General features: G+C 41.3%; 1 protein-coding gene across 1 annotated transcript in view; it reads left to right on the top strand.

The window, feature by feature from the left end:
- Nucleotides 1–1515: 1515 nt before the first annotated feature.
- Nucleotides 1516–18172, top strand: part of LOC138851340 (monocarboxylate transporter 12-B-like) — a 36857-nt gene continuing 20200 nt past the window's right edge. Inside the window, exons 1-2 of the mRNA XM_070080381.1 lie at nucleotides 1516–1612; nucleotides 2188–2844. Of these exons, the coding sequence (XP_069936482.1) occupies nucleotides 1516–1612; nucleotides 2188–2844 (754 nt within the window). The remainder of the gene's footprint in view (nucleotides 1613–2187; nucleotides 2845–18172) is intronic.

Raw genomic sequence — 18172 nt, 5'->3', positions numbered from 1 at the left:
TCTTTGCATGCGTGCAACATCCTTTTTTTGAGGCTGTGGACGACGCATTGCGGGAGGTGGGGGGGGAAGTATGGGGGGCATAGTAGGTTATGTGGATGATACAACTGCGTTAGTTACGAGTGGGGAGGCTTTACGAAGGGTGGGAGAGGTCATTAGGAGTTTTGGGAATGTTTCAGGAATGGTAGTTAATTTAGCAAAGTCTAGGTTATTGGAAGTAGGAACATGGGTTGGGGGGAGATTGGGGGAGGAAATGGGATGGACGGTTTGTGACAGAATTAGGGTGTGTGGGATATGGTATATGAGGCAATTGCAGGAATGTAGGAGGATTAACTCAGAAGCAGTCACGAGTAAGGTTATAGGCAAGTTAAAAGGTTTGAGGGCCAGTGAAGTGGCGTTACAGCAGAGGGCGTTGGTAATTAACTCGGTGGTGTATAGTAAGGTCTGGGGTGTAGCGGAGGTGTTCCCTTTGGGGGTGCAGGATATACAGGAAATACAGAGGAGGGTGTTGAGGTTTGTGTGGGGGTTTGGGAGGGCCTGGTTGTCCAAAGATGTGGTCATGACGGAGGTGAAAAGGGGGGGACTAGGTTTGTTGGCCTTAGGGCCTAGGGTAATGGTATTATATATTAAGCAGAGGTATCTAAGGGTGGGGGGGAGGGGGGTGTTAGGGTGGATAGGGTGATGAGGGATGCTAGAAACTGGTGGAGTGGTAGGGATTTGAGAAAGTGTGAAGATGTAATAAGATTCATGTTGGCAGTGGGGCAGGTAAAAAGGTTGAAGGTAAACGCAGTGGTGGGTGTGGTGTGGGGAAGGGGTGTATTGCAGGGGGCCGCAGTATACCCCATGTATAACTGGAGGGTCATATGGAGGGAGTTCAGGAAGCTTAGGATACCAGCAAGGGTTAGGGAGTTGGTGTACCGTTTTCTAATGGATGTGGTGGCATCTAAGTATATGTTGCATAAGATGGGGTTGGTTAGAGAGGCAACATGTTTATTCTGTGGGGAGGAGGAGACGGCATATCATGTGGTATATTTTTGTTCATCTTTGGAAGTGGTGAGAGTCTGGATGGCGGGGGTTATTAGGCTGTTGGGGGGGGGAGTTGGTCTTTTCTTAGATCGTTGTCGATGGATGTTAGTGGGGTAGCAAGCGAAGTGGGCAGGGCTTTGATGTATGTTATGGCAGATTATTTGCATGTTTCTTGGGGTATGAGGCAGATTTCAGGGCAGTTGAGGATAAAAGCGTTAGCAGCGCGGTTTTATAGGACAAGGTGTAGGAATAGGCAACACAGATAATATCTTATTTTCCACTGACAAAATTAATGCACTGAAAAATAAATTAAGAAATTGGGTTGTGAAAAAGAAGGCAACATGGATATGTTCCCACATGTTGATACAACAAAGAATAAAGAGATCATTCCATTAATTTTTGAGCATATTGAAGAACTTGCAACAAGAAAGTCAGAACTATTTCCCACTGGTTGAGAAACCCATTTATTGCATAATTATCAAGTCCGTCTAAATGAGTCTCACCAAAGAAGAGGAATTTAATGAAATGTGTCTGGACGAACTCTGGATAGAGATTAAGAATGAATACCTTCGAGCTGCGATAAAAGCTAGTAATTTTCATGCTGGGCTGCGATATTCTGTGCTCAAAAACATGAAAATTAAGAAGAGAGAAAGGCTATAATCGGTTCAGGAAGAAAGAAGGGAATGTCTGTCCAATATTCCACCTAATACCAAAACAATCTGCCAATCATAACACACCCAAATATCTCATGAAAAAAGTTACAGAAGAAAAGTTAGTTTCTGTTTTTGTTTATTTTATTGTGACGTATAATGATTATGAATTACTTACATTAAAAGGCTTGTAATTTTTATATTTCGTGTGTGTGTTTTATGGGAAGATGTTGAAATAGTAAATTGACTAAGTGTGCCACAGAAGTTATGTGACGTTAGGGAGTCATCACTGAAAAAAAAAGTTGTAAACCACTGCTATAAAACATTAAAGGCTGATTTCTTAGTGTATGATATATCTTATGTTATTCTTATTGACTGAAAAATTAGAGTAAGGTATATTTTATGGCGATTATAATTAATGTTAGACGAAATGGATACTTTCAAGTTCGTGTTTATTTTCTTAATATATAATTTAAGCATTTTGAGAATCCAATTTTAAGTTTAATATTTGCAGGAACTGGCGTCGGCATACTATTAAGCATCAGCTACACGATTGTGCCTTACTACTTCAGAAAGCGAAGAGGCTTAGCTAATGGTATCATAATGGCAAGTAACTGCGGAGGCCAACTGCTGGGACCTCCACTAATTTATTATTTACAGTCTGAGTACGCCTACTCAGGCTCCATACTCATACTTGGCGCCATACTCCTCAACTGTTGTGTTGGCGCAACAGTCTTCCATCCCATTGAATGGCACTTAAAAACTACAAGTGCTAAAACAGAAGACAATGAAACGGTTCATGAAAGCGTTGGTGAGAGTTCCTACAGTACAGTTCGTAAGCCCATGTCTTCAAAAAGCAAGTGGGACATTCTGACAAGTCTGATACATTCCAGTGTTGCTAACCTGTGCATCCTGAGGTCGGCAAGGGCGGTCATCATAGCCATCAGTGCTGCTCTTACGTTGAATGGATCCCTAAATTTTCTGGCCTTCGTCCCCTTTGCTATGCAAGATTCTGGCTTCACCTTGGAAGATGCTGCTTGGAGTGTGTCTGTGTCTGCAATATGCAACATGTTAACAAGGATTATTGCTTCTTCACTTATCGACACTCGCTTTTTCAGTTTTCGAATCTGCTACCTCATGGGCACTTTAACAATCACCACTTCTATGATCAGTAAGTAAATATAAAACGTCTTACATTACATATGTCGTGCCGAATAGGTAAAACTTGCAATTTTGACTTGAATAGCAAAGTTCTTCTTGCCGAATAAAACAAGCAAAAATTCGTGTATGCAATAATTTCGCAAAAATCATTTTGAACCTTACAAAAAAATATTTAATTGTTCTTGTTTATTTTTAAATTAATGTAAACTAATCTAAAATATATATAGTTGGATTAGGCTAAATTAAATTGCGTTTGTTATAATAAGGTTAGGTGAGTTTTCTAAGGTCCTTTTGGTACAAAATATATCTTTAAACGTATGAGAGAAAAATTTAGAAAGGACTTAATTTTAAAGGTCAATTAGCAAGAACTCATTTAAAATTAAGTCCTCTCTAAAATTTCTCTTATACGTTTAGAGATACATAATTTTTTTTATATATGCTAATGTAAAAATTAATAATTTTGTTCCAAAAGATCCTTAGAAAACTTACCTAACCTTATTATAACAAGCTCAATTTAATTTAGCCTAATCCAACTAAATAAATTTTAGATAAGTGTAAAATAATTTAACAATAAACAAATACAGTGAAATATATTTCTTTGACTTAAATAGCTACGCTATTTAAGCCAAAATCGCAAGTTTTACCTATTCGGCACGACATTATATATATGTATATATATATATATATATATATATATATATATATATATATATATATATATATATATATATATATATAATGTACATTGGGGAATCTTATACAAAATGGGAGTTGACACAGTTACTTTTTGCTGAAGATGCTGTGCTTTTGGGAGATTCTAAGGAAACTAATTTGGGAGGGTGTGTAAAGGTAAAGAGTTGAAAACGAACTTATGTAAGTATTTCATGCATTCTACATGATTAGTCCCAGCAGAACTAATCATGTAGATGGCATAAAATAATGATTATCCCCACTAGAACTCATCATTATTTAATATTTCTTATATCTGTAGTCCATAACACCATCAAGCTTATTTAAAAGGGGAATTTATGTAAACAGAACCAGAATTAAAAGCCGTGGTGAAGGAAAAAAAAATCTAAATTGTATTAACCCTGGATCAATTTTGGCGAGATGAGACGAGTGGGCAAGTCCCCTAAATGCCAGTGAGAGGCTCTTCTTCCAAGAAACTGTACCTGATAAATCCTCTATTCCTACAATCGCTGTATGACCAAAACTTGTTTAACACTCCACCTCGAATGTAATGATAATTTTATTGGATATGTCCTTCTGAGTACAGCTTTTTTTTATTGAACACCCCGGCGGCATCCCACCGAGGTCCACCCAGAAGAGGTTACTAGCTAATTGCTCCGGGCATTTGAGTCGCCTCTTACGACACGCATGGCTTACAGAAGGTTCTTTTCCACTTCCAGGCCATGGAGCCTGGTCTGAAAAACTTACCATATTTCTCCTGTTGCTGCCCATACAAGTGGCGGGGCACACGACACTTACAAGTAGCAGGGCACACATAACACTTACAAGTGGCGAGGCACACAACACTTACAAGTAGCAGGGCACACACAACACTTACAAGTGGCAGGGCACACACGACACTTACAAGTAGCAGGGCACACATAACACTTACAAATAGCAGGGCACACATAACACTTACAAGTGGCGAGGCACACAACGCTTTCAAGTGGCAGGGCACACACAGCACTTACAAGTGGCAGGGCATACACAACACTTACAAGTGGAAGGGCACACATAACACTTACAAGTGGCAGGGCACAGAATACTTACAAGTGGCAGAGCACGCAAAACACTTACAAGTGGTAGGGCACACACAACACTTACAAGTGGCAGGGCAAACACAACACTTACAAGTGGCGGGGCACACACAACATTTACTTTTGGCGGGGCACAAGCAACACTTGCAAGTGGCGGGGCGCACAAAACTTACAAGTGGCAGGACACATACAACACTTACAAGTGGCAGGGCACACATAACACTTACAAGTGGCAGGGCACAAACAACACTTGCAAGTGGCACGGCACAGAACATTTACAAGTAGCAGAGCACACACAACACTTACAAGTGGCAGGGCACACACAACACTTACAAGTGGCAGGGCAAACACAAAACTTGCAAGTGGTGGGGCACACACAACATTTGCTTTTGGCGGGTCGCACGCAACACTTACAAGTGGCGGGGCACAAAACACTTACAAGTGGTGGCACACACAGCACTTGCAAGTGGCTGGGCACACAACACTTACAAGTGGCGGGGCACACACAACCCCTACAAGTGGCAGGGCACACAACACTTACTAGTTGCGGGTCACACAACGCTTACAAGTGGCGGGGCACACAATACTTACAAGTGGCGGGGCACACACAACACGTACAAGTGGCGGGGCACACACAACACTTACAAGTGGCAGGGTACACATCACTTACAAGTAGCGGGGCACACAAAACACTTACAAGTGGCGTCACACACAACACTTACAATTGGCGGGGCACACGACATATACAAGTGGCGCCGCACACAACATTTACAATGGGCGAGGCACACACAACACTTAAAAGTGGCGGGGCACACAACACTTACAAGTGGCGAGGCACACACAATACCTTACAAGTGACGCGGCACTCAACACTTAGAAGTGGTGGCACACACAACACTTACAAGTGGAGGGGCACACAACACTTACAAGTGGCGAGGCACACACAACACTTACAAGTGGTGGGGCACGCACAACACTTACAAGTGGCGGCACACACAACACTTACAAGTGGCGGGGCACGCAACACTTACAAATGGCAGGGCACACATAACACTTACAAGTGGCAAAGCACACAACACTTTCAAGTGGCAGGGCACACACAACACTTACAAGTGACATGGCACACTCAACACTTACAAGTGGCGGGTCACACACAACACTTACAAGTGCCGGGGCACACACATTTACTTTTGGCGGGGCACACGCAACACTTACAAGTGGCGGGGCACACACAACACTTACAAGTGGCGGGGCACACAACACTTACAAGTGGTGGCACACATAACACTTACAAGTGGCGGGGCACACAACACTTACAAGTGGCGGGGCACACTCAACACTTACAAGTGGCAGGGCACACACAACACCTACAAGTGGCAGGGCACACAACACTTACAAGTGGCGGGGCACACAACACATACAAGTGGCGGGGCATACGACACTTACAAGTGGCGGGGCACACACAACACTTACAAGTGGCAGGACACACATAACACTTACAAGTGGCGGGGCACACAACACTTACAAGTGGCGGGGCACACAACACTTACAAGTGGCGGGGCACACGCAACACTTACAAGTGGCGGGGCACACAACACTTACAAGTGGCGAGGCACACACAACACTTACAAGTGACAGGCACTCAACACTTACAAGTGGCGGCACACACAACACTTACAAGTGGCGGGGCACACAACAATTACAAGTGGTAGGGCACACACAACACTTACAAGTGGCGAGGCACACACAACACTTACAAGTGACAGGCACTCAACACTTACAAGTGGCGGCACACACAACACTTACAAGTGGCGGGGCACACAACACTTACAAGTGGTAGGGCACACACAACACTTACAAGTGACGGGGCACTCAACACTTACAAGTGGCGGCACACACAACACTTACAAGTGGCGGGGCACACAACACTTACAAGTGGCAGGGCACACACAACACTTACAAGTGACGGGGCACTCAACACTTACAAGTGGCGGGGCACAAAACACTTACAAGTGGCGGGGCACACACAACACTTACAAGTGGCGGCACACACAACACTTACAAGTGGCGGCACACTCAACACTTACAAGTGGCTATACACACAACACTTACAAGTGGCGGCACACACAACACTTACAAGTAGCGGCACACACAACACTTACAAGTGGCGGGGCACACACAACACTTACAAGTGGCGGCACACACAACACTTACAAGTGGCGGCACACACAACACTTACAAGTGGCGGCACACAACACTTACAAGTGGCGGCACACACACAACACTTACAAGGGGCGGCACACACAACACTTACAAGTGACGGGGCACTCTACACTTACAAGTGGCGGCACACACAACACTTACAAGTGGCGGCACACACAACACTTACAAGTGGCGGCACACACAACACTTACAAATGGCAGGGCACACACAACACTTACAAGTGACGGGGCACTCAACACTTACAAGTGGCGGCACACACAACACTTACAAGTGGCGGGGCACACAACACTTACAAGTGGCGGGGCACACACACAACACTTACCAGTGTCGGCACACACAACACTTACAAGTGGCGGCACACACAACAGTTACAAGTGTCGGCCCACACAACACTTACAAGTGGCGGCACACACAACACTTACAAGTGTCGGCACACACAACACTTACAAGTGGCGGCACACACAACACTTACAAGTGGCGGCACACACAACACTTACAAATGGCGGCACACACAACACTTACAAGTGACCGGGCACTCAACACTTACAAGTAGCGGCACACACAACACTTACAAGTGGCGGGGCACACAACACTTACAAGTGGCGGCACACACAACACTTACAAGTGGCGGCACACACAACACTTACAAGTGGCGGCACACACAACACTTACAAGGGGCGGGGCACTCAACACTTACAAGTAGCGGCACACACAACACTTACAAGTGGCGGGGCACACACAACACTTACAAGTGGCGGCACACACAACACTTACAAATGGCGGCACACACAACACTTACAAGTGACGGGGCACTCAACACTTACAAGTAGCGGCACACACAACACTTACAAGTGGCGGGGCACACACAACACTTACAAGTGGCGGCACACACAACACTTACAAGTGGCGGCACACACAACACTTACAAGTGGCGGAACACAACACTTACAAGTGGCGGCACACACAACACTTACAAGGGGCGGCACACACAACACTTACAAGTGACGGGGCACTCTACACTTACAAGTGGCGGCACACACAACACTTACAAGTGGCGGCACACACAACACTTACAAGTGGCGGCACACACAACACTTACAAATGGCAGGGCACACACAACACTTACAAGTGACGGGGCACTCAACACTTACAAGTGGCGGCACACACAACACTTACAAGTGGCGGGGCACACAACACTTACAAGTGGCGGCACACACAACACTTACAAGTGGCGGCACACACAACACTTACAAGTGGCGGCACACACAACACTTACAAGTGGCGGCACACACAACACTTACAAGTGGCGGCACACACAACACTTACAAGTGGCGGCACACACAACACTTACAAGTGGCGGCATACACAACACTTACAAGTGGCGGCACACACAACACTTACAAGTGGCGGCACACACAACACTTACAAGTGGCGGCACACACAACACTTACAAGTGGCGGCACACACAACACTTACAAGTGGCGGGTTATGTTCTTACAACAAAATCTTGTTGTGGCTGATACGATAAAAATTGCTGGCAAAAATAATGGTACACAAGTCTGCAAAAAATTCAAAGGAATGAGACACTGCTGGACATACGAAAAAATAAAATGGTACACATAGAAATAAATGGACAATTTAGTATACTGGGGTGAATAACACTGCATGAACTACAATAATGGCAAATTCTTGAGAATACAATGCTGAAAGAACGCAATATAAAAAAAATGAATGAATTACTTCACATGGAGTGACTGACTGGGGTAAGGAATAAAATAATGCACACAAATAAGGAATACACTTGAACACTACAAAATAATCCTTACTAAAGGTAGAGAGTAGCATATAAAAATGAAACACAAAAGATGAGCGATAACACTGAAAAATATTGCAAAAATAATGAGTCAAAGAGATACTGAGTCTACACTGAAAACACAAGGCTTAGAGTACACAAGAAATTCACTGTAAATGTCTCACACGCGCAAATGTCTTTAAATACAAGGCAAACGTCTCTAAACGGAAAATTATCACTTAAGTCTGGAGTGGTAGACGGCGGTGACGGGTGATGAGGGGAAGACATGGTCCTGTGGGCGGGTGATGATTCCTCCTACACTCACACTGTTGTCGTGAACTCACATAACTGGCCTTATCGTTGGCGCACAACTACAATCTCTTGACCAATTATGTGAGCCAAACAGTGCTAGGACCCGGTACAAGGGTGGAAAAAACCCACAAGTAGATGAGGTAGCAGGTGGGTTGCAGGCGGGTGGTGAAGGAGCCTGGCTCAACTCGCTGGTGCTTACTGGCGCACACTCTCACCACTCACAAGAAAACTCCAGGTGGCTTAACTAAGCCACAATATGTCACAGGGATGGTGAAGACCACTCTCAGCATACTAGGAGCACAAAGCGATATAGGAGACAATACTTCAGAGGAACTTGTGTGGCTTACTTCTCTCTCTTAGCTGGGTTAGGAAGCTGGGTTGGCTGACTGGCTTAACCCACGAGAATGGCTGACTGGAAGACGTGTAACGATGCAAACAGCATGAAGGAGCAGGCAGATAACAGGAGACAGGCTGGATGATAGGCTGAGGCAGGCTTACTGGCACTCACTCCCACAGACTGGCTTACTGGCTAATTTAATTGCAAAATCCGGGTCAACCCCTCGGAGATTGAAGCAAATAGCACACGAACTAAGCCAGGAAGCTTGAAAGATGGCTGCAACTGATTTTCAGGCTGGAGCGACCGGTTGGCAGACATGACCTCTGACCTGCCAGCACTCCACAAACAATCTTCTAATGTCTGAAATACCCGTAAATCCACGCCCACAAGCTGCCACCAAATTGTCATGTGGGGGTTCGATAACGTGGATTGGATATGCTAGTATATTGGATGGAATATAGGGGGAGCACCAAGCTTTGACCTACTGCCTGTTTAACGCCTCTACTTGAACTGGCTCGCTGAATGACTCGGAGGGTAGCGGCATTCAAAACATGCTAGGTCAGCTGAGCAGTGAAAAAGAAGTGATTCACACAGACGGTTGGTAGTGAGTCATACTACTGGTAACTGGTTACTGGTAACTGGTACTACTGTGAACTGATATTACTGAGAATCGGGGTGGTGGAGAATCTGTAGCAAAGGCAAGGAGAGTGGCGGTTATATAGGCGTCAGTGGAGAGGGACGTGTAGCAGATGAGGGCATAGTCACTGGTAGGCGGGATTCCCCAGTGGAAGTATGTCCTACCCAAAGAGATGGCTGAGGGACTGATTACCTCATATTTTGTATATAGTTCTACTATCTTCTAATTATGTCCTAGAATCTGTATTGATAAACCCACTGGATGGCGAAACGTCTACAATAAAGATATCCAGATGTTGTACATGTGCCTTAACTTTCATATTGTCGGTATTTTATACCTTTCTTGCACATCAAGAGGACCTGTTGGCAATTAGTGTTTTCTTTTTTCTCCAAAAAATACTATTGTTCTCATTGCTTCATTCTAAATACTCAACATGACAACTTCTGTGAGGACTAAAGTGAGAAGCATGGAGTGGTTGCTGCTCAGTTGTCTCTGGGGTGTCAACAATTATAGGGGTTTGCAACACTGTCATATTTGGCACACCGTGTCCATAGAGTTTTATAGAAACAAAAATACGAATAGCCCAGGAATAAGTTATTTTTACAATCCAAAAAGGGACAACCAGCCTTATTCAACTAAAAATATGTTGGTTCTCCCTTACCATGAAAACTTGGTTGATATGCCTTCTCTTCTTAAGACTTTTAATATTAAAGTTGTATTCAAAAATCTTGATACTGTAAAAAAACTTTTGATAAAGAATTCCCCCCAAAATGCTGATGAATGTGTCTATAAGATTCCTTGTAAAATTTGCGATAAAGTTTATTATGGTCAAACTGGTAAAAATCTCGAACTAAGATTAAAACAACATAAATATAGCATTAGAACTGGACAAGATTCCAATGCTCTATTTATTCATATAAGAGATTTTAACCATCCAACTGATTTGCAAAAAGTTGAGAAAGTAGTATCAAGCAAGTCCATGGTCGACAGGAATATAATTGAATCTTGTTTCATAAAAAGCAGTTTTGACAATAATATGAATATTTCCTTTGGTTTATATAAATTAGATCCATTTATAATTCATAGAATTTGGGAAGAATTTAATAATACACTGGACAAATAATAATTTAAAAAATTTTCTTGGGTAGAATAGTTTGTTGGTGGCAGTGCAAAGGACCTGTCCAGTTGGGTCGGCGCACGTCAGGTGTTTAACCGTTGTGGGATCTGATAGTGAGGTGTTGGCCAGACCCCCTTATATACCTTCCTTGGATGCTTTACTTTCATAGTTCCTTGATAATGTGAGTAGTCACGAAAGCGCTTGGAATTTCTCTATTCTTTCAGAGTGGTTGTTTTGCATATATATATATATATATATATATATATATATATATATATATATATATATATATATATATATATATATATATATATATATATATATATATATATATATATATATATATATATATATATATATATATATATATATATATATATATATGTATATATATATATATATATATATAATATATATATATATATATATATATATATATATATATATATATATATATATATATATATATATATATATATATATATATATATATATATATATATATATATATATATATATATATATATATATATATATATATATATATATATAGGGGATGGGGTCCACCTCTGGTGTAAATTGTGGGACCCATAGCCTCGGAGAAGTGGATAAAAAGGCTTCAAGGAAGAATATTTGGATTTCTTCCTGAAGCCGTTTGAATATTCCACTTCCCCTACCACCCCATCTTTTAATATATTTTTTTTACCAATAGGAATATTTTATTACATAATATGGTACAGAAGATTTAAGAGATACATTGTTGATATAAAGGTGGCATATAAGGTACATGTTGTTACGTGTGTATCACCGATTATAAGGCGAAAATCTCATCCAGCTCCTCAGAGCTGGGGCGTGTGCCCAAAATACAGCAGGCATTACCCCTTTGAACAGCCGCACTGAGCCGCTGGAACAGAAAACTAGCTGCCCTGGGATCCCTAGTTACCCTGATGAGTCTTTTTCCCAGCTCCTTAAGGAATTTAGATGCACTCTTTCCCCATGAGCCAAGGGTCTCTGAGCCTATGGGAACAAACATATAATGATGGGCAAGTTCTCCATATTTTCTAGACTTTTGGGACTCCCTGAAGCTGGCAGCTGCCCCTCCTTCCTCCCTGGTGTATTGGAGATAGGTATCAGCCAAGGTAGATGCACATGTATAGTCCCACACCACCTGCTTCCCATCTGTCCAGGCTTGAAGGGTGATACCATCTGGACGCTTCTGGCTGCCATCAGATCTGCATAGTTGGGGTGGCTCCCTTACTGCTGGGCATCCAGCTGTTGTGAGGCTCCTCTTGATAATGTTATTAACCTCCTCATGTCTTGCAATCTTTCCCTCGGATTTACGGCACACAAGACCATGGTACCCGAATCGGTCTGCTGCTTCACTGCCACAAATACACCTGTGTTCGGCGAGAATAGGGGCGGCAAGTCGAAGGGCAACACCGATGCGGATGGTCTGTGGGTCGAGGCGTGTGCCAAGGCTGGAGTTGGGAACAGCCAACAGAAAGTCCCCAGCATGAGGGGCTCTCACTGCCAGGAGGCGGGCTCTATCCTTCCCTGACACACTCTGAAGCATTGTTGAGGCTATATTTTCCACTATTGGACCATCCCAGTGCGATTGTTTGTAGTTGTTGGGGGGAGCAGGTCTGGTTTCAGAGCCCGTTAGATTATCCCAGATCATTGCTCCGTCAATGAATTTTTGGTCCTGGACTCCAATCTTGTCCCTAAGATGTTCAGGGAGAATCGCTGCTACAAGCTCTCTGGATGCAATACACGAGGACAGAAAAGCAGGTAAAGCAATCTGTGATGACTTGCGGACACCAATGCCTCCTAGTCTGACTGGAAGTGTAGCTTGGTTCCACTGCCCGTCTTCTAGAGTAAGGTTAAGTACTTTCGTAAAAATCTGCCTCAGAATACTGTCATATTCGTGCAGTATAGGGTTATCATATGAAGGTGCACATCTTAGGAAATATGTCAACCTGGGCAGACTCAAGCACTTTGTGAGAAGGTACAAGGCATCGTGGGTGTCCAGATTGCCTATTCGTTGTTCCATTCTCCTTAACTCTTCCAATTTCTTCCTGAGAATTGTGTCAATGGCATTGCTTCCCAGAGGTGCTCCTAGCAAGACACTATTTGTGGGGGCAATGACTGCTGCTCCTGGTAGTTTTGATCTCACTGCATTTATCACTTGTTGACTGACTGAGATGATTTCACATTTGGATGGATTCAGGACGAGACCCATTTCCTGTCCCCGTGTCATTACCTGTGTAAGGTCATGTAGGAGGGACTCCTTTGTACCTGCTAGTGTGCCATCATCTAGGAACCAGATGTTTAGCTCGCTGGTCAGTCTGACTGTGATTTCCCTAACTGCTATACAGAAGAGAAATGGTGCAAGAGGATCTCCTTGTTGGACACCCTCCGATGATGTGATTTCATGCTCTCCAAAGAGAAGCATTGATTCCTTGCTATACCCAGCTGAAACAAAAGGGAAGAGACCAGGGAAATGTTCTTGTACTGCTGCTAATACCACGTCTCTTTTCAGGAGATTGAACGCATTCTTGAAATCTAATTTTACCACTGCATTGTCCTCAGGCAGGTTGTTGATATACGCCCTTGTTGCATGAACCGCTGCTTCACTTCCTTGAGAGACCCCAAAGCCAAGCTGGTTTGGTTGAAGCATCATGGCTGCCTGTGCACGAATACTTCGGACAGCAGCTTTGGATACGAGGCGGCGTAACGTGTTGCCTACTGCAATTGGCCGAATTCCTCCATCCTTCTTTTTAAGTGCACAAAGTGTTGCACCAAAAAAGAAAGGTCTAATTTCATCAGGAATCAGACCAGCCAAGGAATTGTTGACGAACCTTGTGATCTCTGAAAGCAGTGTCTCTGCAATTTCCCCAATAACTGGATTAACCATTTCCTTTAAATGCTGTGGCCTTATTCCAGTGTAACCCCCAGCAGAGCCAGATGGGAACGACATTATTGCTTTGTAAATGTCTGAGTCTTCCACAATCAATGGTTCCATAGTGGGGACAGAGGTGTTGGAACTGTTGGTGCCACTGGTTTCCCTGGCAGGGTGCTTTCCTCTAAGTGCTTCAGCCGTGTCAGCATCCCTGGGAGCAACTGTATCTTCACTGGTAATAATTCTGATTGCCCCCACTGTGTTGCCCTCTTCAATTTTCTTGCTCACCTGGACTCTGACTTTTTCACTGTCAGTAGAGTGAGTGGGGGTTCTGCCTCTCCCTTTTTTGTGTTGACGGGGAAGGCGAATGAGGTTATCAACTCTAGGAAAATCTCTTAAGGATTTAATTATCATTGAGGCTAGCCTCTTTCCCCTTCTTTCCGGCACAGCTAAGCAGACATTGCCAAAAAGTAGCAAGTTGTGCCATGCCTTGATGGTTGGTGGAGCATTTAAGATAGTGGAACCATCGTTTACTTTTTTCAGGAGGTCTGTAAGTTTCCCAGCTGCGTGTGGACGGGCTGCTTTGGGAATATGTGTGAGTGTCCTCGTACCTGTTGCTTTAATTGCTTCCAAGAGATTGTCTGATGAGATGAAATCTGTTGGAGTGGGTTCAGGTGCCTGAGGTGGCTCTGGATCATCACTTTCCACAGGAGGACATCCTGAACCAGGGCAACTACCGTGTTTGCGGAGGAAACCATTAGAGTTGAGACAACGAAGCTGTAAGCATGACCGACACTTGCCTCTCCTAGTATTGCCAGCCGTGCCATTTCCCTGGCTGCTTGCTTCCTCCTGGTTGGCATCCATCTGCTAGACTAGACAATAGGAGTGGAATATGACATGCTGGGTGGGTATGGTGCGTGGAAGGTAGTGAACTTGACCGTGGTGGCCTGGTGGAGTTTGAGGGGCTGGGAGGGGAAGGGGAAAACTTCCCCTGGGAATTAGGTGGGGGAGGCGCAGGTTGTTGAGTGGGGTTATCCCGGGGAGTACAATACACATGGACTTGCACACTATATATTGTTCACACTGTCTTACAATACACATAACTTTATTTGTTTCCCATGTACACTATGAACAATGTGGGTATGGGCACTGCTGAACCAATGTGTTCACTCACCATCTAGTTACACATCCCGCCTCTTCCACCCACCCCCGTGACGTGGGGGTGGATGCACTGACTGGTCACTCCCTCGTTAACATTAATTTCACATTGTTTTTCCATAACATATGCCTCTAAATAGTCCATGCATCGACACAATCATTTCCAAGTTAACTGGAAGCATGGTGCATGGTGCTGGATATAGATGTTTTTAAAAGAGCTTTTCGAGGTCTGTATGTACGATAATCTTGGCCGGTACTCATACACAGTGTAGGCCTTATACTCCCCCACCCCTCCACTGGCCGTCTTCCTCACCACCACCACTCACCAACATTCACAAACTGCACAACACTTCCACAATTTACCTTGAAACGGTGCACTGAAATGTCTTCTCGCTTCACTGGAATCTTCCCAGAGTATTCACAATAAGTCCTGCTGACTCTTAACCTGGTCAGCCTCGTTGATCAGGAGTTATAATTGAAAATCCCGCAGCTAGCCCGCCACACGTCTTGCCATGCCAGCGCATGGCAATATATATAGATATATATATATATATATATATATATATATATATATATATATATATATATATATATATATATATATATATATATATATATATATATATATATATATATATATATATATATATATATATATATATATATATATATATATATATATATATATATATATATATATATATATATATATATATATATATATATATATATATATATATATATATATATATATATATATATATATATATATATATATATATATATATATATATATATATATATATATATATGTCGTGCCGAATAGGCAGAACTTGCGATCTTGGCTTAATTAGCAACGCTCATCTTGCCATATAGGACAAGTGAAAATTTGTGTATGCAATAATTTTGCCAAAATCATTCTGAACCTAACGATAAAAATATATTTGATTGTGTTTGTTTAGTATTAAATTATTGTAAACGTATTTAAAATATACTTAGTTGGGTTAGGCTAAAATAAATTGTTCTTGTTATAATAAGGTTAGGTAAGTTTTCTAAGATTCTTTTGGTGCAAAATTAAAAATTATTACATTAACAATAATGAAAAAAAATATATCTTTAAACGTATAAGAGAAAATTTCAGAAAGGACTTAATTTTAAATGAGTTCTTGCTAATTGACCAGTTTTACATATTCGGCACGACATATATATATATATATATATATATATATATATATATATATATATATATATATATATATATATATATATATATATATATATATATATATATATATATATATATATATATATACATATTTATATATATATATATATATATATATATACATATATATATATATATATATATATATATATATATATATATATATATATATATATATATATATATATATATATATATACATATATATATATATATATATATATATATATATATATATATATATATATATATATATATATATATATATATAGTATATATAATATATATAATATATATATATATATAATATATATATATATATATATATATATATATATATATATATATATATATATATATATATATATATATATATATATATATATATATATATATATATATATATATATATATATATATATATATATATATATATATATATATATATATATATATGTCGTGCCGAATAGGCAGAACTTGCGATCTTGGCTTAAATAGCAACGCTCATCTTGCCATATAGGACAAGTAAAAATTTGTGTATGCAATAATTTCGCCAAAATCATTCTGAACCTAACGAGAAATTATATTTCACTGTGTTTGTTCAGTATTAAATTACTGCAAAGAAATCTAAAATATATTTAGTTGGGTTAGGCTAAAATAAATTGTTCTTGTTATAATAAGGTTAGGTAAGTTTTCTAAGATTCTTTTGGAGCAAAATTAAAAATTTTTACATTAACATTAATGAAAAAAAATATATCTTTAAACGTATAAAAGAAAATTTTAGAAAGGACTTAATTTTAAATGAGTTCTTTCTAATTGACCAATTTTACATATTCGGCACGACACACACACACACACACACACACACACACACACATATATATATATATATATATATATATATATATATATATATATATATATATATATATATATATATATATATATATATATATATATATATATATTATATTTTTTTATTATCACACTGGCCGATTCCCACCAAGGCAGGGTGACCCGAGAAAGAAAAACTTTCACCATCATTCACTCCATCACTGTCTTGCCAGAAGGGTGCTTTACACTACAGTTTTTAAACTGCAACATTAACATCCCTCCTTCAGAGTGCAGACACTGTACTTCCCATCTCCCGGACTCAAGTCCGGCCTGCCGGTTTCCCTGAACCACTTCATAAATGTTACTTTGCTCACACTCCAACAGCACGTCAAGTATTAAAAACCATTTGTCTCCATTCACTCCTATCAAACACGCTCATGCATGACTGCTGGAAGTCCAAGCCCCTCGCACACAAAACCTCCTTTACCCCCTCCCTCCAACCTTTCCTAGGCCGACCCCTACCCCACCTTCCTTCCACTACAGACTGATACACTCTTGAAGTTATTCTGTTTCGCTCCATTTTCTCCACATGTCCGAACCACCTCAACAACCCTTCCTCAGCCCTCTGGACAACAGTTTTGGTAATCCCGCACCTCCTCCTAACTTCCAAACTACGAATTATCTGCATTATATTCACACCACACATTGCTCTCAGACATGACATCTCCACTGCCCCCAGCCTTCTCCTCGCTGCAACAGTCATCACCCATGCTTCACACCCATATAAGAGCGTTGGTAAAACTATACTCTCATACATTCCCCTCTTTGCCTCCAAGGACAAAGTTCTTTGTCTCCACAGACTCCTAAGTGCACCACTCACCCTTTTCCCCTCATCAATTCTATGATTCACCTCATCTTTCATAGACCCATCCGCTGACACGTCCACTCCCAAGTATCTGAATACATTCACCTCCTCCATACTCTCTCCCTCCAATCTGATATCCAATCTTTCATCACCTAATATTTTTGTTATCCTCA

The sequence above is a fragment of the Cherax quadricarinatus genome, unplaced genomic scaffold, assembly GCF_038502225.1.
Source record: "Cherax quadricarinatus isolate ZL_2023a unplaced genomic scaffold, ASM3850222v1 Contig373, whole genome shotgun sequence".
NCBI classification, from domain to species: Eukaryota; Metazoa; Arthropoda; class Malacostraca; order Decapoda; family Parastacidae; genus Cherax; species Cherax quadricarinatus.
This window is presented reverse-complemented; position numbering and strand designations above follow the sequence as displayed.